This window comes from Phodopus roborovskii, unplaced genomic scaffold, assembly GCF_943737965.1.
Source record: "Phodopus roborovskii unplaced genomic scaffold, PHOROB, whole genome shotgun sequence".
Taxonomy (NCBI): Eukaryota; Metazoa; Chordata; class Mammalia; order Rodentia; family Cricetidae; genus Phodopus; species Phodopus roborovskii.
Genome location: NW_026126547.1, coordinates 6,017,277 through 6,043,320, shown reverse-complemented (window position 1 = coordinate 6,043,320; position 26,044 = coordinate 6,017,277). Strand labels below are relative to the sequence as shown.

Genomic DNA, 26,044 nt, shown 5'->3' with positions numbered 1-26,044 from the left:
GTGACTTTGATATGGGGTATGGCTGGCTTGTTATAGAGTGAACTGGAATTTGGAATTGGGTATGGCTTGCTTGGTGTAGACTGAGGCTGGATTTGAAATTGAATGTGGCTGCTTTAGAATTTGACTTGGTATCAGATGTGATTTATTTAGTATTAGGTTTGGTGTAGGGCGTGGCCACTTTGCTATAAAATTTGATGTTGGGTGTGACTGCTTTGTTGTTGGTTTTGGTGTTGCATATGGCTGGTTTGGGGCAGAGTGGTGTAGACTATGATGCTGAGGGTGATTGGTTTTGTGTCTGGTGAGCAATAGCAATCTGCCCTTGGCTAGAAGACAGGACATCCTTTGGCTTAACCTTTGAATCCTTCCTATTGATTCCATGTAGGTGTTGGACGTCAGGTGCCACAAAAGCCTCCCAGAGGCACAGCCCGGGGCCCACCCCAGTTAGTGCTTCCCCCGCCCCCACCCTACCCTCCTCCTGACACAGATGTGACAGAGCCTGTCACCTTTCCTGGGGAAGGCGCTGGTTCCGAGACCTCAGAACTGAGACCCAAACGTATGTGCCTCTTGTTTCCATTCCAGCTATGTGTTGATCATCTGTCTTTCTGGTCACTGGTATGAGTCTGTTTCCAGACATCCCCTTCTTGCTTTTGGACATCTGTACCTTTCTCTTCCAATTTTCTTTCCAAATGCTCAATGCAATGCAACTAGCTTCACAAAGACTGCCCTGTGAATGCCCCACACTGGCCTGTAAGAATGATATGGTAAGTCAGTTGTTCCTACTGCCATTAGACTTTAACTAAAGATGTGTTTGTGAGGATACAGTCAATGAGGAACCAATGCTCTTGGGGTTGGGATTTTCTTCAGAATGTGTGCAGAGAGCAGCAGCCATTGGTAGAATAAACTTTGCCATTCTACTGAGGCTCGTGCAGAATGGCTATGAATGTGTATCAGGGCAATCAGCGTTCAGGAACTAGGAGAACAGCCCTTATAAGTCAGCTGTGAACCTCATGGCCAGTGGGTAGACATTGGAATGCTTCTCTGTAGTAAAAGAAGCAAAAAAACAAAGGCCCAAAGAGGAAGCAGCTTCTGTCTAGCCACAGATAGGAATTAGAGTTCTGCTGGGCCTGATTCTTACTATGCATCTTCCTCCCTCACAGTCTCTTAGGATTCCTTTAATAAATGTTAATAAATATGTATAGCATTTAGACCTTAAGATGGACAAGCACTTTACAAACTATACATGTTTGGAATGCATCACCTTCATGCCAGGCCTGTGACAGTGAGCATGTATTCCAATGGTGTAGTGTCACTCTGAACTAGCTCAATTGCCAATGTCTGCATAACTGCTCTGTAGAAAGTTTGTGATTTTCCACCATTTCATTTACCTTTTCTATCTTTGGAAATGACAATTACCTGTCCACTAACTTATCTCCTTTCTTTAGGCAAAATAATGATGATTCATTTGACTTATCTCCACAAATAGTTCTTATGCCCTTCAATTACTTTTATCCTCTTTATATAAGGCATGCTTCTTCATGCAAATGAACTGTTATAATGTATTTGATAATTATTAATTATCAACCAGTGCCAGGTAGTGGTGGTGCACACATTTAATCCCAGCACTCGCAGCAGAGTTGGGTGGATCTGTGTGTGTGAGTTCCAGGCCAGCCTGGTCTACAGAGCTAGTTCTAGGACAGACAAAGCTACATAAAGAAACCCTGGCTTGAAAAGAAACAACAAAAACAACAGCAAAAGGAATCAACTAAGATGCTGGAGAGGTGACTTAATGATTAAAAGCAATTATTACTCTTGCAGAAGACCCAGGTTCAGTTTCCAGCATCTACACAATGGTTCACAATGATCTGATGCCTTCTTCTGACCTCCATGGGTACCAGGAATGTAAGAAAACTACTAATACATGCAAAAATACATCTTTTTTTAAAATCAACTTGACATCAGTCAGTGAAATGCTAGCCATGGTGGTCTCAAGTCATTGTGGCATCTCTGAAGAGAGGGGTAATCTCAGTTCTCTCACACCAAGGCAGTGATGATTTCAGAGCCACTTCTGTCCTTACAGCATCTCCTCTTTGTGGGGACAAGTGAACAGGAATAGCAGGTGAGCACAGTAAAGCTCATGTTGTCAAGAAAGAACGTGTACAAGATCTGCAGTGGGGTGGCCTACAAAAGTGTGGCAGACTCAGGTAGAGATGCGAGTCCTCTTCCACACTTGCCTTTCTTCATACCCCCAGATTTTTTGATTCCCTCCCGCCAAGCAGGCAAGCTGGAGCTTCCGGCAGACAGAATTTGGGAGGAACTTACAGAAGCCTTAATTAGGGTTGCGGTGGGGGTGAGCAGAGCTTTCTCCTTCATTTCCCAGCCTGCCCTGTGACTTCCTTAGAGGTCTGAAGGATGTGAGGTAAAGCAGCAGCTCAACTCTGATTCTATGGCCACTGACATCTGACTTTAAGATTACTTCTCCAAGTATGGCATTTCATTAGCCCTCCACATCATAAATCACCTTTCCTCCTCCCTCCCCTTCCCACAAAAATGCATGTAATAGAATGAAGAACAGGCCAAGATAGAGGCCCCAGAAACCATTGGATGAAAGTCAACAAATGCCACTTTGTTCAATCTTCCTTAGCCCCTGTGATGCAGTCCAGCCCCTTGAAGGTAGCCCAAGGCCACTCCTCCTCTCCCCTGATTGTGTGTGCACCAGAATCTCAGGCATCCAATGCAGAGCTGCCTAATTAGCAGAACTGGTCTGTCTGATGTTTATGACATTGAAAACTGGGATCACCTGCCCAGCCAGGCAGACTACAACTTGCCCTCTTTGATTCAGGATTTAAAGGTTAGGGAAAATGAAACCTTTGTATTATTCTGTTCCTTTCCATAAAGCAGAAATCTGGCTACTCCTCTTACCTGTCTCAGAAAAGGCAAAAGTGGGTGAGCATATAACATACCTGGTGTTAATTTGTGGCCATAGCATAGGCTTCTCATCTGCTGTTGCAATCAGACTTCTGACTTTTTGGGACTACATGAATGTTCAACAGAGACATTTTCATGCTAGCTCCAAGTTCTTGTGTACTTCCTTCTGCTTTCAGTTTTAAAACTTCACTTCTTATAAAGCAATTGCCATGTCCTCAATAGAAACTTACCTTCAATATCTCTGAGGGCCAGATGGTCCACAAGGAACCTTTGGCATTGGCATACCCTTTGTGATTTGTTTAACAGATGTATATGTCACTCTGGTATTAGTCTTTCTTAGAAAAGTAAGCTCAACTAACCTTCCTAAGTTTGAGAACATTCCAGAAGCTTGTAGATGATGGATCTGTATGCAGATGGATGTGGGAAGGCAAAGGGAAGGCACAAAATAGGCTCTCTGGACTCTGTTCTGTGTTTTGATAGCTCCTATTCTATTTTTCTGTTTCATCCCTTCCTCCCTAGCCTTTATAAATACTTGATCCATGGCCGTGAAACCACATTAACCCGTAACGGGAAAAAATTGAAAGCCAGTATCTGTGTGTTTGCTCTCAGACAGATTTGGGACTTTTGAACATATTTGGAGTCTAGGGCTCCAGAAGAGAGATAAAGAAGCCATACATTAATGCATGTGCTTGGCCTTAAGAGTCCACCTGTCATAACCTGTTCTTTAGCCCAACTTTGATGGTCCCAGCCTAGATACAGGTAAATATGAATTCTGTACACCTGGTTTCTCAGACAGACTACATTATCTATGTATATCCTGCTGTCTAGGGACAAGGCAACCATCCTAGCTTGAATTTCTCCAGGCATCTCTATGTGTTTATCCTTTTTTGTCCAATATTACATGTATCTGGTATATGCCTAAGGTAGCTGCTGGAACCTGTTATCTTATATTTTTGTGCATCTTACTTACAACTTGGTGCTGGGCACAGTAGAAACCACTCTTCCATTAAGCTTCATTGTATTGAGATTGACTTGAAGCTAGAGTGAATTCAGCAACACCATCCTAATTGTACCTTAGGCTATCCTCAGTGAGGCAACATTCTGTAAAAGACCTGTGGCCATTTACTTAAGAAAGGTTGAAAGTGCCAGTGGAGTTCAGTATACCAATTTCTGCTTGCTTTTTTTTTTCTTTCTTTCTTTTTTTCTTTAGTTGGAGATAGTCCTTCAAATATGGTGAATACCTCTAGGATGGTCCCCAATAATGTCCTCCTTTCATTTCCTTTCCTGGCCCCAGTGATTCCTGATGAAGAGAATGTGGCAAAGTAGTAAGGAAACTCTTGCCACTTCCAAAATGAGCATGGAGGATGGCTGTGGCTTTAATCTTAGACATCCCTTTATTCCTTCCTTCTGGAGAGACACAGGCTGCCATAAGTGAACTGCTTTCAGGAGACCCTTGGATAAGGACTGAAGCCTTATGTCCCCTGAGTTCAAGAACAAATCCTGCCAGCAGCCCCACTGAGTCAATATGAAAGAACACATGTTACTGGCAGAGCCTGCATATGAGGCCCTAGCCATGATATATGTCTTATGGGAGACCTTATTCCACAATCATCCAACCAAGCATACTTGGTTTCAAGGCCACACACAAAGTATGAAGTAAGAAATGCCATTGCTTTCAGCTTCTGAGAGTTCAGTAGCAATAGATAACCAACTCAAGTGGCAAGTAAATGAAGCCTATCTTCAAGGGCAGGAGTGACAGAGAGGGGCACAAACTGGTCACCAGAAATTCAGGTTCTTTCTGCCTCTTCTATGTCAACTTAGAGGTGATTTCCTTCTCAGGTCTCAAGGTTTATGGTTCTTTCTTGAGTCACATCCAGACACCAGACTCTTCAGATGAGAAAGACAGTCTCTCCTAATTCCTCTGTAGGATGAAGCAAACTCATTGAAGACTTTTTCCATGTCTCTTTAGTCAAACTGGGGAATGCATTAGCCTAGTGCTTAGCACAAACAACATCACCTTAAATTAACCAGGCTCATCTAGACAGAGGGGATGAGATCAGCTCTCCCTGAGGAATATGGAAGTTGATGGGCATCACTGGGGTACCGTGGTTAATATTGTATACATAGCCAAGCCTTGTGTTACCAGGTTCATCTCCAGCATGACTATGTGTGAATGGTTCTTAATGATTGTAAGAGCAGGTGACTAATAGGTCTCTGCTCTGTATCCTTTAATCTATCCATATTAATACGTTTTCATATTTAGATATCTCCTTACACTACTTATATATGCAAGCTCTTTGTATGCATGTCTAAACCAATAATGGCGTGTGCATTTGGATTTTGCCTCATAGCTTTCTAACCAGCTTTCATTCTGCTAGCATTTGAATCTGCTTTCTGAATCACTTTTGTGGAATCATCCCATGTGTTGCACTGAATTGTTTGTTTTTGGGATTTACAGTACAATCATAATTGGGCTACTAATGGCTCATCAATTACAAATTCCAATTAAAGACCCTGGAGATTTGCAGATAGAACATATGGAGCTCATACTGAAACATTGCTTTGTTTGTTTTTTGTTTTTGTTTTGTTTTGTTTTTCAATAAATTATCCCAGTGACTCTCATTTTCTTATACATTTTCTTGTGTATAGCTTGAGGAAATAAGTCTTTCTCTGGGTATAGGCTTATAAGAGAATTGGCAAAGAATTGTAATGGCATAGAAAAAAATTAGGTCATTTTCTTCTGCTCTCAGCAGTAGCAGTCACGACCATCTCATTTCTAGTGTTTGGATTTTAAATTGTGATCACTTCTGGGCCTTTTGATTAAGACGATGTGCAGAATTCTCTTTTAAATTTGAATAGAAACCATGTTCTAAAATGCATTAAGAAAATTTCTAAATCCCGAGGAGATGGGAGAGCAGGGCGGTCAGAGAAAAGAATTACCATTTTGAATTAAAAGTTGATTGAGTTTGATCAATGCAAAATTCACACTAATAATTCACACTCCAGGCAAGTGACTCAGCAGAGGCGCTAAGAGGGAGAGATTTTGAGCACACTGTTGTAGCTTGCAAATGCCTGCCTGTAATCAAAATGCACTTTGGAAGCAGATGCTCACAGAGGGCTGCTGGCTGATGACAACTGTCTCTGCCTGAACAGAGAGCCTAAAACTGGTGAGATGAAGCAAGATTTTTGGTAGATGCCTTTAAATTTGGGTCAGGGCCCCTAAGTCATCTACCCTCTTGTTCTAAAATCCAGCCCCACCTCCTACTAAATACTTCTGCTTTTTAAAACAAACCAGTTAATTGCAAAGCTCCTTAAGTCCACAGGTGGGAGGAAGTCAGAGCCAGCTCAGGCACATTCACTTGCCCTTTTCTTCTATTGATTTCTTACTTTCCTGCTCATGGCAAAGGAGCTAGCTACACAGCTGCTCCCCGCTGCCATGGGAAAAGGCAGAGCATCCAAGCAAACAGGAAATAGATCATCAGCGAATAGCCTTTTCCATAAAACAGCAGGAAATTATTGACTGTGGGAGCAGTCTGTCCCTGACTAGATTTTCAGCCTGTTATTTTTGTACCTTGAACATTATTATCCCCACCTAGAACTAATATTGGGTGCTTTTTAAGACAGAAGCAAGGAAGGGCACAGTTTGTTTACAGCACCAAAGGGAAAAAAGAAACTTAGGAACTTAATTCTCGTTGCTTATTATTTTCAGCATTTTATAAGGTATCATGTTCCTGACTTGAAAGAGAATTAAAGAATTTAGTGACAATGCAATGGCATGGGCCCATGTCAGTACATGAAAGAATATTCTTAAATTTTCGGGGATTTTGTAAGCCAACTGCTAAATAGAATCATTAATAAAAAGGAAAAAATGTTAAGGGTGAAATTTTTCATTTTTAATTAATTCTTTGAGAATTTCATACAATGGGTTTTGATCATATTCCTTCCCCCAACTCCTCCCAGATCTTCCCCTTTCCCTGCCTACCAAAATTTGTGTCCTCTTTTTGTTGTTTGTTAAACCCACCAAGTAAAGTTTATGCTGCCCATGTAGTCTTAAATGTATGGCCCTTCATTGGGGTGAGGCTAACCTACCATGGGACATACCTTTGAGAAGACTGACTCTCCCTCTCCTAGCAGCTATTGATTGCCAAAACTCCTTAGGTAGGAATGGGAGTTTGTGCCCACCTCCACCTTGTCCATGCTGGGATTTGATCTGGCTTCAGCTTGCACAGGATTTGTGCATGCTGTCACAAGTACTATGAGTTCATATGTGCAACTGTTCTGCTGTGTCTTGCAAACAGTTACTTTTTAGAGCCTCTGGAATGTGCTGTCTTTCTATTCCCTCTTCTACAGTGATCCCTGAGTTTTGGAAGGAAACAGTATGATGTAGATATCCCATTTAGGGCTGAGAGGATTTAAAGAGAGGAAGGGTAGAACACCATGACATAAAATAATAGAGGGAGATAATGGGTAGGAAGGGATAAGTGAGATGAAGGATGGAGGAACAGGGTAAAGGAGGGAATATAGAGGAGAGCAACATTAAAGATATTTCAGCAAAGTCATAAGAAACCTATTACTTCTTAAAACATATATACACACAAATATAAAGACTTTTAAATGGAATTACTCTGTTCTTTCAGAGAAGTAATGCCATTACTAGACAACATTACTTACAAATTAAAAAGCCTAGCACCATGTATGGGTTACTACTATTGGGGTTGTTGGCCAATGTGGTCCCAAAGATCCCAGACATTACCGGCTATTTGTCTGTGCTCTTGGTTACCCTCCAGACCTTGATGGTAAGAACTTGTTGTTGCAGATATCACTAATTGGAGTTAAAGAACATGGAAAAAAAAATCAAGCAAATACTTACCTTGAAGCCTCATCTCTACCAGCTAGTTTTCATAGTGCCACTGTTTTCTTTTATCATTTAGAAGTAAATAAGGTACATGATTGTTTTAGTTAGGGTTTCTGTTGCTGTAAAGAGACACCATGACCACAGCAGTTTTTATAAAGGAAAACATTTAATTGGAGCGGCTTGCTTGCAGTTTCAGAAGTTCAATCCATTATCATCATGGTGGGATCATGGCAGCATGCAGGTAGATGTGATACTGGAGCAGTAGCTGAGTGTCCTACATCTTTCAGGCAACAGGAAGTTGACTGAGACATTGGGAGGTATCCTGAGCATAGGAAACCTCAAACACGTTTTCTCCAACAAAGCCACATCTCCTAATAGCGCCACTCTGAGATCATGGGGGACAGTTACATTCAAACCACCACAATGATCCTGGCATTCCTATGTGTCTTGGGGAGCCATGTGCAGTCATGTAAATTCAAAGTCCTTGATTTCATTCCCTAACCATAAGACGTTAAAACTTAAAATTACTTCCCTGTAGGCATCCTTCATATGAGTCAGTCTTGTCCTAGAGGAAATAGCAGGAATAAAAGGAGCTTAGAGTCTTTCAAACATTGTATCTCAACATGTGCTGGTACCTCATTCTATCTCCAACTCAGTGAACTCTGACCTCTGAATTTATGTTTAAGCTCTGCCCAGGATCACTAGCACCAAGCAGGGGTATCTGACCTTGAGAAAATTATAAAACAATATAATCTTTTTTTTCTTTACTAGTTATAGAGGTAAGTTAGGCAATTTTTCCCAAGAGGTAGTCCTGTTTCTAGATGAAGAGCTATTGGCAATTAGTGAGGAGCTGCTGGAGTGTCAGTCAGTTTTATTCAGGGGTTGTATCCCCTAAGAGGGCTATCCATGTCCTCTATAGATGGCCTTACACCCGTGTACTAAGAGAACCCAATGATTCACTTTTTAAAAGGATATAGGAAGTTGAGAACCAAAATGGTGGGGGATAGGAGAGGAGTTGAAAAGGATGAAATGGGGTGGATGGATTTGGTCAAAACGCATTATATGGGTGTATGAAATTCTGAAACAATAAAACTAAAATAAAATATATGAGGTAGGAAATAACTTTTTCCTTCCAACTAATAAGTGTTATTTCTTGTTTTATTTGGTGAGCTGAAAGACCTACAGTGAATGACATGATAGTTATAACACAGTTTTCACTGGAGACAGAATTCTACTGCTGGATCAATAGACCCATTTAACAACAGACCTGGCAACAGACTAAAAAAAGCAATGCTGTCACACAACGCTGACGTCAATTGGCCAACACCACACTGTGTGCAGTGTTAAATCTCCAGGGGATGAAGTGCATGGTACCAGCAGGCAGTTGTTCTACTGGGCCTTTATGTTCATTTTTCCATCTATTTCCTCCACAGTTTATTGCTGTGCATCGTTCCCTACTCATGTCAAGCGCTCCTGATGGACAGGCCTCTTCCTGCCCCAGGCCTTTTCTGGTGTCTCTTCTGTCCTGGATCTGATGCTGCTGCCATTCTGCATTCTTCCATTTGTACCCCCTTTACTTTCTTTAGAATTACAATGGCAAAGATTTTCTTAAGGTTCATATTTCTTTGAAGGAGGTAAAGACTCTGAAATATCAATTTTACATTGACTTATTTGACATTCACTAATACATGCATCTCTTACTGTGAAGTACATTATTTTATTCAAACTTATTATTGATTCTTACCTTTCTTGCTCAGTGTTCTTTTCCAGAATTTAATCTCCATTTTCCTCAAAAGTAGATTGTATACATGATTTGTCTGTTATTGTCCATTTGGGCAGAATGGAATAGTCTATCTTGTAAAACAAAGTGCTAAGCATGTGAACTCTAACAACTGGAACTCAGGACCTAGGATGTACCTCAACTCCACTTGGGTGTGCATGGGCCCAACTCCTTGGCCTGTCTCCATTTTTCCTGTTACTCTATTCTCTGACATTTGGCTAGTCTACAAAAGAAAGAAGAAGGGGAGCTGTTTCTCCCTTCATCTGTTCATTATTCATCCATTTTTTTTCCCACTAGACACTCATCAAGCACCTATCCGATGCTAGGCATTGTCCCGCTATCCAGAAAATAAGAGTATATAGCAAACACATGGATTTTGCTTAGCTGTGTAAGGAAGAAACAGTGGCTCTGTTCTACAAATAGTAGTCCTAAGACCCATGCAGATGACATGGGTGTTAAAGAATATAACAATTATGTCTGCAAAGGATGTTTTAGGTCTTCATTGAGTCCAAGATCCCCTTGCAAACTGACATACTCTGTCATCATATATCTATCTGTCACTGTCACCTCTGTCTACTCAGACAGAGTAGGTAAGGATCATCATATTTGAAAATTCAAGGTTAAGCAGAAAAGGCAAGTGTTTCTTGCTTGCTTTGATTAACTTTTATTAGTGTGTAAAGACACATTTGATCTGGAGATGTTTTACATGTTTTTCTCCAAAAGAATCTTAAAAGGTTGTTGCTTAGAGTAATTTTTATTATTCTTGTCTTGATGATCACAATGAAAACATTAGCTAATAAATACAGCAATGATCATAGCAGATGCTGGTATGTGTGATAAAACAAATACAAGCTAGAATTACATAAATCCAAGGTGGTGCCATGCATTGGGGAATAAAGCCAAAAATGGATAGGAATCACACACACACACACACGTATGCACATGTGCATGTGTGCATTCATGTGCATACACACATGCACATTAGAAAGTGCTTTCTTCTTTTTCTGTTTTTCTTTTTCTGTTTTCTCTTTCTTTTCTTTATTCCTTTCTTTCTTTTTTTCTTTCTTTTTTTTTTTTTTTTTTTTTTTTTTTTGCATTGAAATAAAGAACTTTTGTCTGATAAGTAGCAGTCATTTGACCTTAGATCATTAAGTGGGGAAAGTCTAAACAAGAAAAGGTAATGTTTATAAAATGTTGGGAAAGCATCAGGATTTATGAGCCAGACATTAAAGCTTGTAGAAGATTGTATATAATTACAGCAATAAGCATTTGTGTGAGAAGTAGCTATTATGCTTAAGAAAGATGGCAGCAAAAATTCTCAAGACAAAACATGAGTACAAAAGGGGAGGGTGATACTACTGTTTATGAAATCATTGGTTAGAGCAAAAGATATATGGTACAAAATAGACTGAAGATGAGTGGAAGTAGAGTATACACACATACACAGCACACAAAGGGAGAGCAGTTCAGTACATGGCAAGCACAAGTTGTCTGCACAACCTCTACCTATTTGATTATAGAAGTCACGTGGATAGGTAGTCCTTGGCAATCCCCCATTTACCTTTATGACAGAGCATCTAAAAGCCTGATACAGCATTATTCATAGCAGTTCAGTTAAAGAGTCAGGCAGATTGGTGTCTGCCATGCATTATACTAGAGTCTCTTCCAACTTAGAAACATTTAGTTGCCTCAGAGCATCTGCATTGCAGAAAGGCGCTCCTCTCTGACTAACTCCAGAACACCATCCATGACTTTGTAGGTCGTGCCTTCTCCTGATAAGCCAGCTGGAGGGAAAACATGCTGATATCTATTCTCCATAATGTTGTGCATGCTATCTGTAAAAGATGATAGTTCCCATGTCCCGAATGGAGACTCACAAATCAAGCAAACTAGTAACTGGCCTGTCCCCTTGCACATTCATGGAACAGAAAGCACCCTGGAGACTATGTGTTCCATAGCAAATGCTAAGGTAAAAGAAAAGTTAACTGTATGTTTGTAAAATTATAATTAGCTTAAACGCTTCTGTTTCTACCGTAGAAAGCATCTGTGCATTGGACAGTGGGACACACTGAGACTGTAAACTGAACGAGTTTTCATTCTTGTTGTAAAGATGAACTCTTCTTATTTTTAAATAAAAGCTGCTAATTTTGCAGCTGAAATAATTTGGAGATGTTTTCCAACTGTTCACTCACTGGTATTTCATTTTTCGCACCCATTATAATCAATCGCACATTGCATCTGTGTTTGTGATGCTTATCAGCTGCTAACTTTCACAGTTTTCTTGTTAATTTGGATCTATAATATGATTCAGTTTGCTCAGAACTTTTATAGTTCACATAACCAGATTCAAAATATTTCTATGTGCAGGCTAACATTTCCCATAACCAAACAAACTTTTTGCAATAGGGGTAGCATTTATTTTCCAAAAGCGAAAAGGGAGATAAAGAACTCCCACACAATGATACAACGTATGCTCACACATCAGAATCAAGTATAAATTGTTAAAGTGTGGAAACTCATCTATTACAGTGGCATTTGCTTCCAGTCTCTTCTTGGATGGTATATATGTGTGTGCACACACACACACTGTTGTATCATTCAGACCCTGGATCAAGGAAATAGCTAAAAGTAGTATTTCTCTCGTTAGTCACAATGGTTAAACAAGCAAGCTTCAAACATTTCACTAAAAACAAGGACCTAAATAGTATACTTATGCAGCTCAGGAATCCTCTTTGGGATGGTTAGTAACCATTGGCTGAGTAGTCCTCTTTATATAATTATTTCTTTGTTTATTCTATCTTTAAGTTACCCCAGTGACTTCCGATCCTTTCTTTTCCTTCTTAAGTAAATAGAGCGTTTTGTCATACTGCGTGGCAGTCAGAAGACAGTGTCTGCCAATATTCTGCCACAGAGAACAAAAGAAACGAAAGGGAAGAGGACACAGAAAGACAGGAGGATTATGTAGATTGGATAGGTTGTTTCCAGATTTACAAACTGGGTGAAGGGAGAGAAGTGGGGGAAAATAACCCAAACCTGAGTCCGGATACAAGAACCGATGAGTGCTACACATTCTTCTTGGGGCTGGAACAGACCAGGATTAAAGAGCAAATGCATCCTCTAATGGGATATAGGAACAAGTGGCCTTGAGGAATGTAAAAACCCCTGCCTCACACAAATCCCCAAACAAAGGAGATTAAGGATGGCAAAAAAAAAAAAAAAAAAAAAAAAAAAGTATATATATGGCGTAATTGCATCTGCTTGGTGCTTGGTAAAGTTTCCTGTGTTAAAATTTGGTTTAACTTGGAATACTAGTCCCTCTGGAGTGTTTGAGAAACCTTCCACACAGACTTATGTCCCTCTAGGGAAACCTGGGCAGCGGGAGCCCATGTACACAGGCTGTGAGCCTTCTGGTCCCCTTGACCCCTAGGAATCTTGGGTGCTGCTTTTTCAGTAAGGAATTAAAGGGAGAGTGATTGTGTGATTGTGTCTCACAGTCAGGCTCCTGACTGTCTGACCATAGGTGGACAGAGGTGTAAAACTAAGCATATGCTATTAATAGAGCTGCTGTTTGTACAGGAGAATAGTTGGTTCTTGGTAGCAATAAAGAACCTTTGTTCTCATGGCCAGTTTCTCTTTTTGCTGTATGCTGCATGACCCTGAAGTACCTCATTGACAGCCCCTTTCTCTACCGTATTTTCTTCAATCTCCTCTTAAATAGGCAAACTCATCTTAGTTTATATGGCAGTTCCCCAAATACTTCTTTCTGTTATTCATAGCCATTTTTTCCTCTGAAAATATGTATGTTTTGTGCACAAATAAAACATTATGTACATGTCTGTATACATCTCCATATGTCAGCATTATAACTCTAATGGGGAAACCAGCAAAATATACTTTCTAATGACATTGTAAATCAATTGAGAAGTAAAGCTCTATCCTAGTAAAGCTCCTGACTGGGAGGTTGCTGAAACGTAGACCATTGCACACTGAAATTAATGTCCTTAATGATGAACTTGTCTTGATAGTAGGAGAAGGAAAACTGAGCTTGGCATATTGTAGTCCATGTGGTCTACAAATGTGTAAATATGCACACAAGATGTTGACCTCTGTCCCTCTGTCTCTTTCCAGAGGAAACATAAGAATGTTCTTAGTGTCATTTTCTCCTGCCAGGGAAACATAAATGCATTTCTCATACATATGTCGACTTCCTTCTTTGTATCCTACCCCAACTTGACAGCCGACCGATAGGGCCAGCTTCAGCCAGTCTCCTCCTGACCATCTCGGGAGTTGGCAGGGCTGGTGTCAGGGTAGCATCTTTCCAGGCTCCAATGTAGAGCAACTGCTGACCAGTCCTTATTTTTCCCTGCAAGCTTGGCAGGTCCCTGAGGAGCTGGTTTCATTTAAGGTATCTTGGAAAACAAGTGGTTTTATCTGCTTATATATATAACCACCAGGGGGAGCTCTGGTTGTCCCGTTGATGGACTGCTCTGCAGAATGGAAACAAAGATACAAAAAATAAACACCAGGGCTTTGCTTTTATGCCAGTATTATGTTGCAGCCAGTCACACAGAAAAAGCAGGCTTGGTGACTACAGACTTAAAGCTGATCCCTCTCTAGTCACACAAAGAAGAAAGGGAAGCCAAAAGAATCAACTGATTTGCCTAAAATCACACAGTTAAGGGAAGGCCTGTACTCAGCTTGGTAGATTTTCCATCTGCTGTTGCTAGAGTGACTAATGGCTACATGTATGTAGGAACATTATGTATAGGTGCACATATACATGTGTATGTTGGCTTTGTGGGAGTATACTTGTTTATTCACATGCATAATGTAGAAACACATTGGTACATGCTATAAACACATGTATATGCACACACCACCTACATGGATATCCATACCACATACATTCATATTGTGGACACACTTTGACCATACATATATATATGGTCACATATACGTAAGACACATACATCCATGCATACAGACACAAGTTCATTATATGTATACATGTCCATGTATGAGGTTACTATAGTATGTGATATTCCAGTTTACCTCAAAGAAGATATTCCTGAACCTTTGTTTGGCTTTGGAAGAACTGTGAATTTGTTCACTTAGCTTCCCAGAAATGATTGTTTGCCTCCTATATTGTCTGTCTTCAGTCCTTTTCTTATTGCTGTGACTAGATACCCAAAAAAGCCGCTTAAGGGAGGAAGAGTTTATTTTGGAGCACACTTTGAGGGGCTACAGTCCATGGTGGCAGGGCGTACTAGCAGGAGCGTGAGGCACTAGTCATACCGCATCTGTAGTTAGGAAGCAAAGACTGAGCAGGAAGTACAGCCAGTACGAAACAGCAAGGCTCAGCCCTAGTGACCAGTTTCCTCCAGGGAGGCCTCACCTCCAGAAGTCCCACATGTTTCTAAATGAGCGCTGTAATCTGGGGACCATGGGTTACAGTTTATATCAAACCACTGTGATTCCAAATTTGCCACTGGAAGGAGATTTACGAATTGTGGGGAACATAATCAAATGGTTAAAATGAAGAGTTACCCCATCTTAGAATAGAGCTGGAGTCTCGTGCTGCCATGTTGGTGCGCTTGTTTTACCATTCATCTTTATGTCTGCATCCATGGGCTGTGTCGAATCTGGGGACCACCTGACACAGAGAGAGTGGCACATACTGGATCTGCAAAAAAGAACTCTTCTGGAGATAGATGGGGTTTTATACTCCATGGATTCACCCCCATAGGGTAAAGCCTGAGATGAAAGTAGCTAAAGGTAGCCCATTTTTATGGGTTAATTCTTTAATCTTTGCTGCAGCCCTAACAAGGCAGTGCTGTTGTTAACATCCTCGGTTTACAAATAAGAAAACCTTGGCACAGAGATAAGTAACTTGTCTGGGCCAAAAAACAAGTTAATGCTTAAGCCAAGCCTTGTTCCTTGCCAGTTGGGTCCCCACACTTACTTAGCTTGTGTTCTGTTTCCTCCCACACCATGTCTGCTAGTGTGTGGCCAGGTGTTGTGCATCTGCTCTGACTCCCCTGTCCCCCTCCCCCCCCAAACTGCCCATGGATGCACAGAAGGAGAATGCATAGGATGGCAGCACTTGCCATTTGAGGTACAAGCGGGTAGTGTTTGGTCATGTTTGAAGTGCCTGAGTCCACCACCACCAGTCGAGCTGTGTGATAAATCTCTAGTCAACAGCAAGTACAGAGATGAGCCAAAGAACTAGGCTCATGTAGTTTCCCACATCTGGACGTCCCTCAAGGCTAGACTGTGCTATACTTTTCTCCAAAGCCACATAGTACACTGGTCTACTGCCGTTCTGGGGCTGCTATGATGTAGTAGCATACTGGAAACTCAAACAAGCTATGCATTCTCTCCCAGCTTTGAAGGCTGGAAGTCCATGGTCAGGATGTCAGTAAGGTTGATTCTTTGGGATGCTTTCTCATTGGCTTGTGGGTGGCATTTTCTCCCTTTGCTTCATAGCTCTTCTTCTATGTTTTGGGCTCTGATGTTTTATGTTTTTAAGAATGCCACTTATATTGTCTCACTTATATTGAGGCCTACCCTATGGCCTGACTTACTTATTCACTATTTTAGAGACCTTTTCCACATAATGTTCCATTTTGAATTTGCTGCAGCTGTGTGGTTTTAGAACAAATTTTGGACTGTAATAATTGCTATCATCATCGTGTGGTTGCTAAGGAGACAGAGGCTGCAGAGAGTACAATGTACCCATGTGTAATCATGCATCAGTACTAGACCCTGACTCTAGGGCCTGGGCACTTCTCCATGTCAGTACCCTGCCACTCTACAGAGACTGGCCCTGCTGATTTTACCCACATTTGTTCTGGCCTACGATGCCTGTCCTTGAAGTAGCCATTTTCCTGTATGCATTCCTGCCCTTACTCCTACTTAATTTCATCCTCGCTGATGGTTTATAGAGTGTCTGCAGTTCTGATGACACTGAGTTCTCCACCAACTATCAGAGATAACCTGTCAATCTCAGGAGAAGCTTCCAGGAGCAAACAGGAACTGTGATATTCTACACCATGCTGACACCAGAGGCTTCTCCTGCTTGTTCTCCTTTCCCCCACACCTACCTGTCAGCCTCCACCTGGATCTTTAGAGGCTTTGTGAATATACATTCACCTGTGTGCTAGTGTACACACACAGACACACACCACCACCACACAATTGAAACCTCTCTTAGCTGCAGTTGAACTTTGGGTTTTACAGACCATTCATAGTAAGCTCAATATTTACTTCCTATTTATCCTGTGTTTTTGCAGAGTATTGTAAAGATGTTTCATATTTATGGACCTCCAAATGTTCTCCTGAAATAAGTTACTCACGCTTCTCTAATGTAATGAATTCTATCCATCTTAAAGGTTACCACATTGTCACCAGTTTCTCTCAGCTAACAGGACTTCTGAGGAAACTGAGCCAAGATATTAACCATTAGCCACAGATTGTGTTACAGACTTTGCAGGCAAGAGGGCCCTCGAGACTGTGTTCCAGGGCCTGGCAGTCTCTTGTTTTGCTTAGACATGTTTTTGCTTGACCTATGCAAGGCATCTTAAATTGTTTGAGTAAACTGCTGATTCAGTTAGTAGCTCTTAATTATAGCTTTAAAAAATAACACAAAATGTGCAACATTAGATATTTCCAAGTGCATTATTCTTTGGTGTTGGGATATTCACATGGCTGTGCAGCAAACTTCCAGGACTTTGCTGTCTTCCAAGTGTCATTCCATATCCATTAACTTCTGTTTTGCCCTTTTCCCCATCTTCTGCCAACCACAGTCCCACCTTCTGTTTCTAAGAATGTGATTCTTGAGATAGTGCATGTAAATGGAATTACACAGCATTTTTCTTTCTGTGACTGACTCATTGCCCTTAGCATAACACCCTCAAGAATCATTCATATAGTAGCATAAGGCAGAATTGCCTCCCTTAAAAAGATTCAACCACTCCCATTGTTTGTGTACACCATATTATATTTCTCCAACCATCCATATACAGATACTTAATTTGTTTACACTTCTTATCAGGAAAAATGCCAAAGGGAACATAGATGTTCAAATATCTCTCCAGAGCCATGCTTTCCATTGTTTGGCATAACAGATCCAGGAGTGAGTTGCTGACATGCCACTTAATATGCCTTTTGTCTCAGCCAGTTCCAATGACTATGACTCCGGAGGTGGGAATTAGCTCACTTAACCCAAAATAAGTCTCAAATGGGTTCTAGAGTCAGTCAAGGTGACTGATCATGCAGCCATTGTTTTAGACCTGAATGCAATGACCAAGCAACAACAATGACAGTAAAATTTGATTGGGTCACTAGGATCCTTGTGCTAGAAAACTAGACTGTTTCTCCAAATAGGAACAGTAGAAATGATGCTGAACAGCTACAACTGTGTCTACTGAAATCTCTCCAGATAGTCAAGCAGGCTAGCATCATACTACTTGGGCCCAGCTCTTAACTCTGTTATTAGATAATCTCAGGCAATTTAATTACTCTCCTCCAGGGTTTCTGTGAAAATAAAAGCTGCTTTTGAGAGCTACACAATCAAATAAATGGCAGAAACATTTAGAACAACAATCAACACTGAACAAATCATAATTAGTATAAAAATGGCTACAATTCAAAATGCAAGAAATTATGCATTGAAATCTATACTTTCTTGCTTCTTATGAGAAAAAGAGACAAGACAACATCAGTCTGCCTCTCTGTGAAAGTGTTATGGTAAAGTAATGCCTGTGTCTTGTAGGAGGCTACTTCACTCTGGATATCTTCTACGCCCTGTCACTCCTGTCCCTTAGCCTGTCTTTCACTGATGTCCCAAGAGCTGTTTCGGTTCTATTCTCAGATTTTTGCAAACAAGAAAGATTAAGCAACTCAAGTCCTCATCGTAAACAGCAACAACAACAAAATGTTGATCATGGTATGAAGGAAGCCCAAATAAAACCTCATTTTCCACTACATATCATTTCCTGAGAAATGTGGGACTAAATTGCTTTTCTCTTTTTTCTTAAGATGTTGTTATTGCATGTCGCCTTTGAGAGATTTCTTGAAGTATCTTTAACTGCTGCAGAAAATGAATGTCCTGCACCTGGCGAGCTCCGCCACTTCTCACAGAAGCTCTGATTATCCCCACACTATGACTGTGAGTTCTGTATAGCATGTCCTTAGTAGAGAGGAGCTGAAGAGTTGCACTCCTGTGTACCCACTTTTCTTTGTACTATAGAGCATTCTCAGCTGTCTCAGTGCCCATGAACAAGTGCTAGTCTTTCTATGCAGCAACAAAACACAGGAATAAATTAGCCCTGGCATCCCCCGGGAACACTGCAGCCAGTGCTTAATTGAGATGCCTAGAGTGGACACTTCTTGCCACTTCAGAGACACAACTAGCGCTAATTGGAAGCTTCTCACCCGGTCCCTACAGGCAGGCCCAATCTGGTCACAAAGCCTAAAAAGTTAAGCCTGAGCCCCACCGCTACACTCTCCCCCGGTGTCTGAAAAGAGTACAGGATTCCCCAAGATACAGAGAGGCAGTTGAGCCCTCAAGCATGTTTCCATTGCTGTGACTCCTGGACCTCTCATGGGACAGATGAAAGAGGCAGGAAGGGTGGGAAAGGGAGGCTGCTTCAAACATCCTTGCTGAATATGCAGTTAGGGTTGCACCCTGGGAAAGCTGATTTGGGAAGAATTACACCATTGCTAATTGTATAATTCATTTTCTAAGCAACTTCAAAAACATGAGGAGAATAATACAGTTTTATGAAATATGGATGTGTTAATCCTGCCTACTGTTTAGCCCTAGTGACATACGCAGTCATCCCTCAGTATTCACAGGGAACTCTGCATGCCCAGGTTCCTTGTGTGCGGTAGTGTAGTATTTACATGTAACCGACATAACCCTCTCACATATAGCTTAAATTGTCTCTAGATTACTTAAACTGCTCAATATAATGTAAGTACTATATGAATGGTTGTATTGTTTGAAGGAAATGTCAGGAAAACAGTCTATACATGTCAGTCTCTAATGCTGAAGTAGTGTAATAATGCCATATCCATGGGACTTGTAGATACATGGAAATGCTTGCATATGTTTTGCACACTTGTTCTTACAAGAGAAGCAGACTTAAAATAGAGACTGCTTCATGTATGACTGGAGACCAAAAAGTGCTTCCATCTACCATCTGAAGGCCATAGCCCCAGGAGCACCAGAGATGTGAGTCAGTTGGAGTGTAAGGGCCTTGATCAAACCAGGGGCTCTGCTGTCTGAAGGTGATGAGGGCTGGGAGCCCCCATGCAAACAGAGCAGTTGGTTGTCTTTTGGCCCTGAGCAGATTGAATGCTGCACTCTGTAAATCCTCTTTATCTTATCATCTATAATAGTTAAAAATGCTAATGTCCCATACCAGCCTCTCACTTAGACTCATCAGATGATATGTAAACAACTGTCAGGAGTTCACCTCTCCTTTCATCAGCTTGACCAACCACATGGGTGTCTTTAAATCACAATCTCCAAATACAAATAAAGACAAGGTCTTAATATCAAGTAACACAATGCAACATACTGCACACTGTCAGCTTAGGATTCCCTTACTCCAGGGGCAGCAGCACCCTTGAGACAAGTCTCACTCTTTTCCTGGTGTAAAATTAAAAATTTTTAAATACTGACATAAAATGTCAGCGGTATTACATGTTAAGGAAAGAAGACCAGAAGAAAATGATATATTTTTGCATAGTTTGTATATATCTAGAAACATATTCATAACAAAATAATAAGTATAACTTTCTGTAATAGTATTCATGGTGTGAACTGATATTTCTATCATCTACCTTCTTTCTATAGCTGTTTTTGGCATTTATTATGAGCCTAGACTGTTTAAGGTTCATTACTTAGTGAAATAACCCAAACCTTAATTCTCGGAGTGTCTGAGCCATTAGTTGTCTGCCTGGAATGGATTAGGGTAGTTTCCCATTGACCTCAACCATAGGACATTGGAATTCTGAGAAATGCCCTAGGGGGCAGCCTGTGTTCTAGAGAGATATTCTTTCCTAATTTTCTTTCTACTAGGTACAATACAGTTTCTCTTTGGTAGTCTGGTTTAGTCACCCTAGCCATCATTCTAACCCTTTCTTAGCCTTCAAAGATATGAAGAGTACAGTGTGATGGAGAGGGCAGTCTTAGATTTTTGTTCAGTGAATCATTGTTGTGTCTACTCATAGAACTCTAGGATGAAGGACTTTAAGCCTATAGAACAAAGGGAAGAGAAAGCAGAGATTTTGTTAATGGGTAACTCAGGGGCGATGGTAGGGTGATGCCTCCTCAGTTCCACCCTTTGAGTCCCAGCTATGGCAAAGACAGCACCATATGGTGTTGGATGCTGACTCCACACATGTCACATGTAATCTCCTGAAGAATTTTGCTCAGCATCATATTCTACCACCATTCAGTCAATGCTATCTGAGTCTCCAAAAGACCACAGTTCCTCCAGGAATAAACATGTAAAATGGGTGAATTCTGTAAGGACAAGTCCATCACTGACACAAAAGATAAAGGAAAATATTGTCTTGACTGCATTGAATACAGAATGAATGGATGAATCAATAGTGGGATGATATGTCTAATTTTCTTCATACATTATAAAATTATTTTATATGTGTGTCCTAAAAAAAAAACAGACCAGAAATAAAAGCAACCAAACATAAACCACTGTGAGTATACTATGGTATCCTATGGATGAATGGATGAGTGATTTCACTCCCATTGTTAGTATTTTCTTGATTTTCTAATCTAGAGAGGGAAAAAACCTTATTTTAAGACCAAAACTAGAATCCTAATAGAAACACATCAGGTAAAATTTGGACAGTACCACCTTTTCCTTCCAGGAAAGGAAAGTGAAGGGATGCCTCAAGTCCTGAGGCCTGACCGTGAAAACTTGGGGCTGGACCTCAGCATCCATGCAGGTTATTTTGGGGATTGGTAGTTTTGCTGAGGTGAGTGTTTTCTGACCAATAAAGCCGAGTTATTTTGGGCCACCATAATTGTGAGTTAGACAGGTGGTTTGTGTATGAAACGTTTAATTTACTGGCTGTGGAGTCTGTTGACTTTGGATAGGGCTAGGAACAATTCTATACAAGTTTCCCCAAATGATGGGCTCAGATGCTGATCTTGTCACCGTTACAAGCAGATACACATCACCAAGCCTGCTGGAGTGGCAAGAGGCCTCCATGGGAAAATCATGGTGTGACTGTTCATGGTCTGTAGGCTAACCACTCATTGGGATTGAGCAGTTTTTAGATGGTAATTTTGCAGAGTATGTACGAGTTATTATAGAACACATTATATGAGAACAAATATTAGTTGCTTAGTTTTTTCCACATATTTTGGTACATTTGCATTTTGGGGTTTCTGATATTATTTGGAAGAGAACTTGTCTTGAAACAACACCTGTCAGGGTGCCTTTCCATATTAAATATATATGCTTTTATTCATTAGTACAGACCCAGGCAGCAGTCTGAATAAGTCATCTGCACAGTTTGTGCTAGTCCATGTGTCCTCGACTTTAGGTGAGGTACACAAGTAAGAAGGCAAAAATAATGAGCTGGCCACCAAAGCTGATGAGGCTGCAGGTGTGGGTGGTGATGTGAGATGACTAATCCTTAGAGACCTAGGATCTAACAGTCATTGAGGGTCCCTTAATCTCCCTGCTGCCTGCCAATTTTTATGTGTCTTTTCATGACATATGGCAACAGATTTTGAGGGTAGGGATAGAATAATGAACATTTATTGTCTCTGAGACCTGGAGGACAGATGTCCAGAATCAAGGTGTTGGTGGGCCCCACTCACTCTGACACCTCTAGTGGTCTGGTAGCTGAAAAAGGGAAAGTCTTAAGTAAAAGGTGAGCTCTATTTGCTTACATCGTGTTAGATGAAAAGAAAAGGAAAACATTAAAAGAATGTGAGATGATGATGTTCTTTGGGCTCCTTGAAGGTAGAGCCAGTATCCATTACCCAAGGATCTGTGATGGGATTCAGACCCAGGGCCACTCGGACAGCATAGATGAAGGGACTTCAAGAGATTGCTGAGATAGAGCAAGAACAATCAGCCACTACCTCAGGATAATGTCATGGAGGACAAAATTCAGGAAGATACTTACCTCTAGGCCAGTCAGTCAAAAGAGGGAGAAAAATAATGTGATAAATAATGAGGTGGTCCTGGTTGATCTGGACCTTCTCAGCCCCTTATGCATCTGTCACTCAGGTGGCAAAAGTCTACTAAAGGCTCTGTCTAGTAAAGACACATGATATGGTCTGAATCCAAGACAGGAAGCTAGAACACTTGTATGATACTGAATAGCTTGAAACCTCCGCGTATTAAGACAGATGTATACATATTAAAACTTAAGAAGCCCATAAATCTGAAAATAAAAAGAACAGTGAAGAAATGTAGTCTATGTTAAAAGAAAATAGCCATCACCTTATATTTTAATTGTTTTAGAAAGGTTTTGTTATAGCTGTACAGTAGCAGCTTCATCTATAATGATTGACCTTCACTTTCGGCACAACTAAAAGGTGTAGAGGTATAACAATGAGGGAGGACTGGCCTGATGATGGAGGGGACTCTCAGGATCATGGGAAGTCAGGTAGGCCCAGGGATGGGGGCCTCTGAGATGCCCAACATTTCACAGTGGCATTGCAGGTCACTTGTCATCTTTTCTGAACTGGTATGTCCATAGCCATACAGAAGATTAGGTTTTGATGCCAAGATTTTCAAATTTTAACCAAAAGTATGCGCTTCACTTATCAAACACTATAATTATTCATTGTTTCATCATGAATTTAAGGTTCATAGTGTGGTGTTAGAAGGAGGTCTCCTTGCCAGGTAGGATGTCCAAACCCCAGATACCCCTTGCTTTTACAGATCCTGGGCCTGCTGTCTCAGAGGGCAGGCATGAGTGTTTGAGGGGACAGTCAAAGGCACATAGTGTTAGTGACAGGATGGTCTGACTCCTTCTATTGCAAAGATCTGTTTTATTTCTAAATGGCAGTAAATGTTAAAGGGGGATTATAAGCATTATTCAAACCTAGAAGAATCTTGGATGGGAACATTTTTTTTTGAATGATTGGAAATAAACACCATCTTTTCCTAAAATGGCTAACAATAAAACAGGAGACCTCAAAGTATATGTGATGGAAAACAGAGGGGAAAGACACCCATAAAAATAACAATAAAATCCAATTGGTGGGCCTGATGAGATAGCTTATCACATAAAGCTGCTTGCCCCTAGGTATGACAATCTGAATTAGATCTCTAGAATCCAAGTGATGGAAGGAAACAATGACTCCCACAAATTACCCTTTGACCTGTACATGTACCATGTGTAATGGCACATGTGCACACACACACACACACACACACACACACACACACACACACACACCAAATACGTAGATAGGTTAGATAGATAAATGGTATACAGATGATAGATAGCTGATATATAGAAGATAGATAGATGATAGATAGATAGATGATAGATAGATGATAGATAGATAGATAGATAGATAGATAGATAGATAGATAGATAGATAGAAAAAAAAATCAATGACTTTCCTAATCTACTTGAGAAACCCAGGTACAAAGGCATCAAGAATCAAAGAGTATGCATTTATTCTATAAAGAAAAGAAAGTATTTAAATGGCAAGGGAAATCTAAATTTAGGAGCAAAATGAGGAAGGCACTCATTTATAAAACACATTGAGTCCTTACTACAGTGGTTCTCAACCTTCCTAATAATGAGACCCTTTCACACAGTTCTTCATGTTGTGATGATCCCCAACAATAAAATTATTTTTGTTACTACTTTATAACTGTAATTTTGTTACTGTTATGAATCATAATGTTAATATCTGGTATGCAGGGTGATCTTAGACAACCCCTGTGAAAGGGTCTTTCAGTTCCCAAAGGGGTCATGACCCATAGGTTGAGAACCACTGTCCTATTAGATAAAATCTCCAACAACAGTTCAACATATCATGCAAAAAATGTTTTCTATTTGGCCAATTTTATATTAAATTGAGTTTCAGCAGTGGTGGCTCTGTGTGTTGTATATGACTATGCAGAAGTAGGCCCCAAACACTGTTCCTCAAGCCTTAATGATGAAAGCTAGAATATAGAGAAATTTAAAGTACAGCAGGTGATATTTTTCATAGATTTCCTTGTCCATGTGGCAGATGACTTGCCTGTTCTGTGACAGACCCGAGTCAGTCACTTCCAGATTAAACCCCTTAGCAACTTGGCAAGTCCTAAAGGTCAATTTTCTGAGGTGTTGATTAAATAATAGTCACATGCTATTATACACTAGACAACCTGGAGGCAGGGTTTCTGTTTTGACAGTGGAAAGGAAGGCTTCCTTTGGTCCTTGGCAGCAGCAACTGCCCTTTACTCCCAGTCTTCCTGTTCCATTCAGAGATGAGGCCACCGAAGGACTTAAAGAGTTGAAGTATTTTGTTAAAAAATACTTTCAAATACTTTGAAAATGTTGGATATATGTGATTAAAATTTGTTCCATTGAATGTAAAATATATTCAGCTTTAAAAATGTAAATTCAAATAGTCTAGTAAAGTTAAGATTATATTTTCTTGGTGGAAGAACCTTGCTTGCTGTTAAACTTGGATAAGTGAATTGTTGAGATTGTTTTTACTGTGCTTGCCCATTTTCTGAGCCTAGCAGAGTGTTTATGTCACAGGTACCCTCAATTTATTGGTTGAACTTTAAAAATGTTCTATCCATTCAGTTATTTTTTTCTATATGTATGTGAGTAGGGGCTGCATGTTATATATAGTACACATGTAGAGGTTGGGGTACAGCTTCGAGAGAGTCACTTCTCTCCTATTATGCAGGTCATGGGAATCAAACTAAGCTTGTCAGCCTTGACAGTATGTGCCTTTATCTGCTGACATATCTTTCTAGCTCTGAGCTTCTTTTACAATTTGGAAAATAGGAATCAAGTTATCTACATTGGAGGTTTCATGAGAATTAAATAGAAGATCGATAAATGTCAGCCACTTGAACAATACAGACTATAAAGACCCAGTTCTATGATGAGGCTTTCAAATCTATCCTTGTTGACCTGACCTCTCCCTCATAGTAATTAGTCAATACTCAAATATTGTAGATGACTTTTGAAGCCATGATATTACCATCAACAAGCAATCCTGTTTGGCTATATGCTAAAGAAGTTATGTATCTTAGTAGTCTTTCTACTGCTTTGTTAAAATACTATGATCTAAAGCAACTTGAGGAGGCCAGGATTTATTTCATCTCACAATCCTCAGGTCATGCTCTCTCAGTGAACTCAGGACTCTGGAGACATGATATGAAGCAAAAAGCATGGAAGAATGCTGTTACTTACTGGATACACATGGCTTGCTCACTCTGCCTTCTTATATAACACAAGATCACCAG

The 26,044-nt window shown here is 40.5% G+C and overlaps 1 protein-coding gene across 4 annotated transcripts in view; it reads left to right on the top strand.

Moving 5' to 3' along the window:
- Cobl (cordon-bleu WH2 repeat protein) overlaps positions 1 to 26,044 on the top strand; it is a 220,974-nt gene that overhangs the window by 150,630 nt on the left and 44,300 nt on the right. For 2 of the 4 annotated variants that reach the window (XM_051200603.1, XM_051200604.1), the window contains one exon: positions 383 to 553. The exons of the other annotated variants lie outside the window; for them this stretch is intronic. In XM_051200603.1, the coding sequence (XP_051056560.1) occupies positions 383 to 553 (171 nt within the window). The remainder of the gene's footprint in view (positions 1 to 382; positions 554 to 26,044) is intronic. 4 annotated transcript variants of the gene reach the window in all.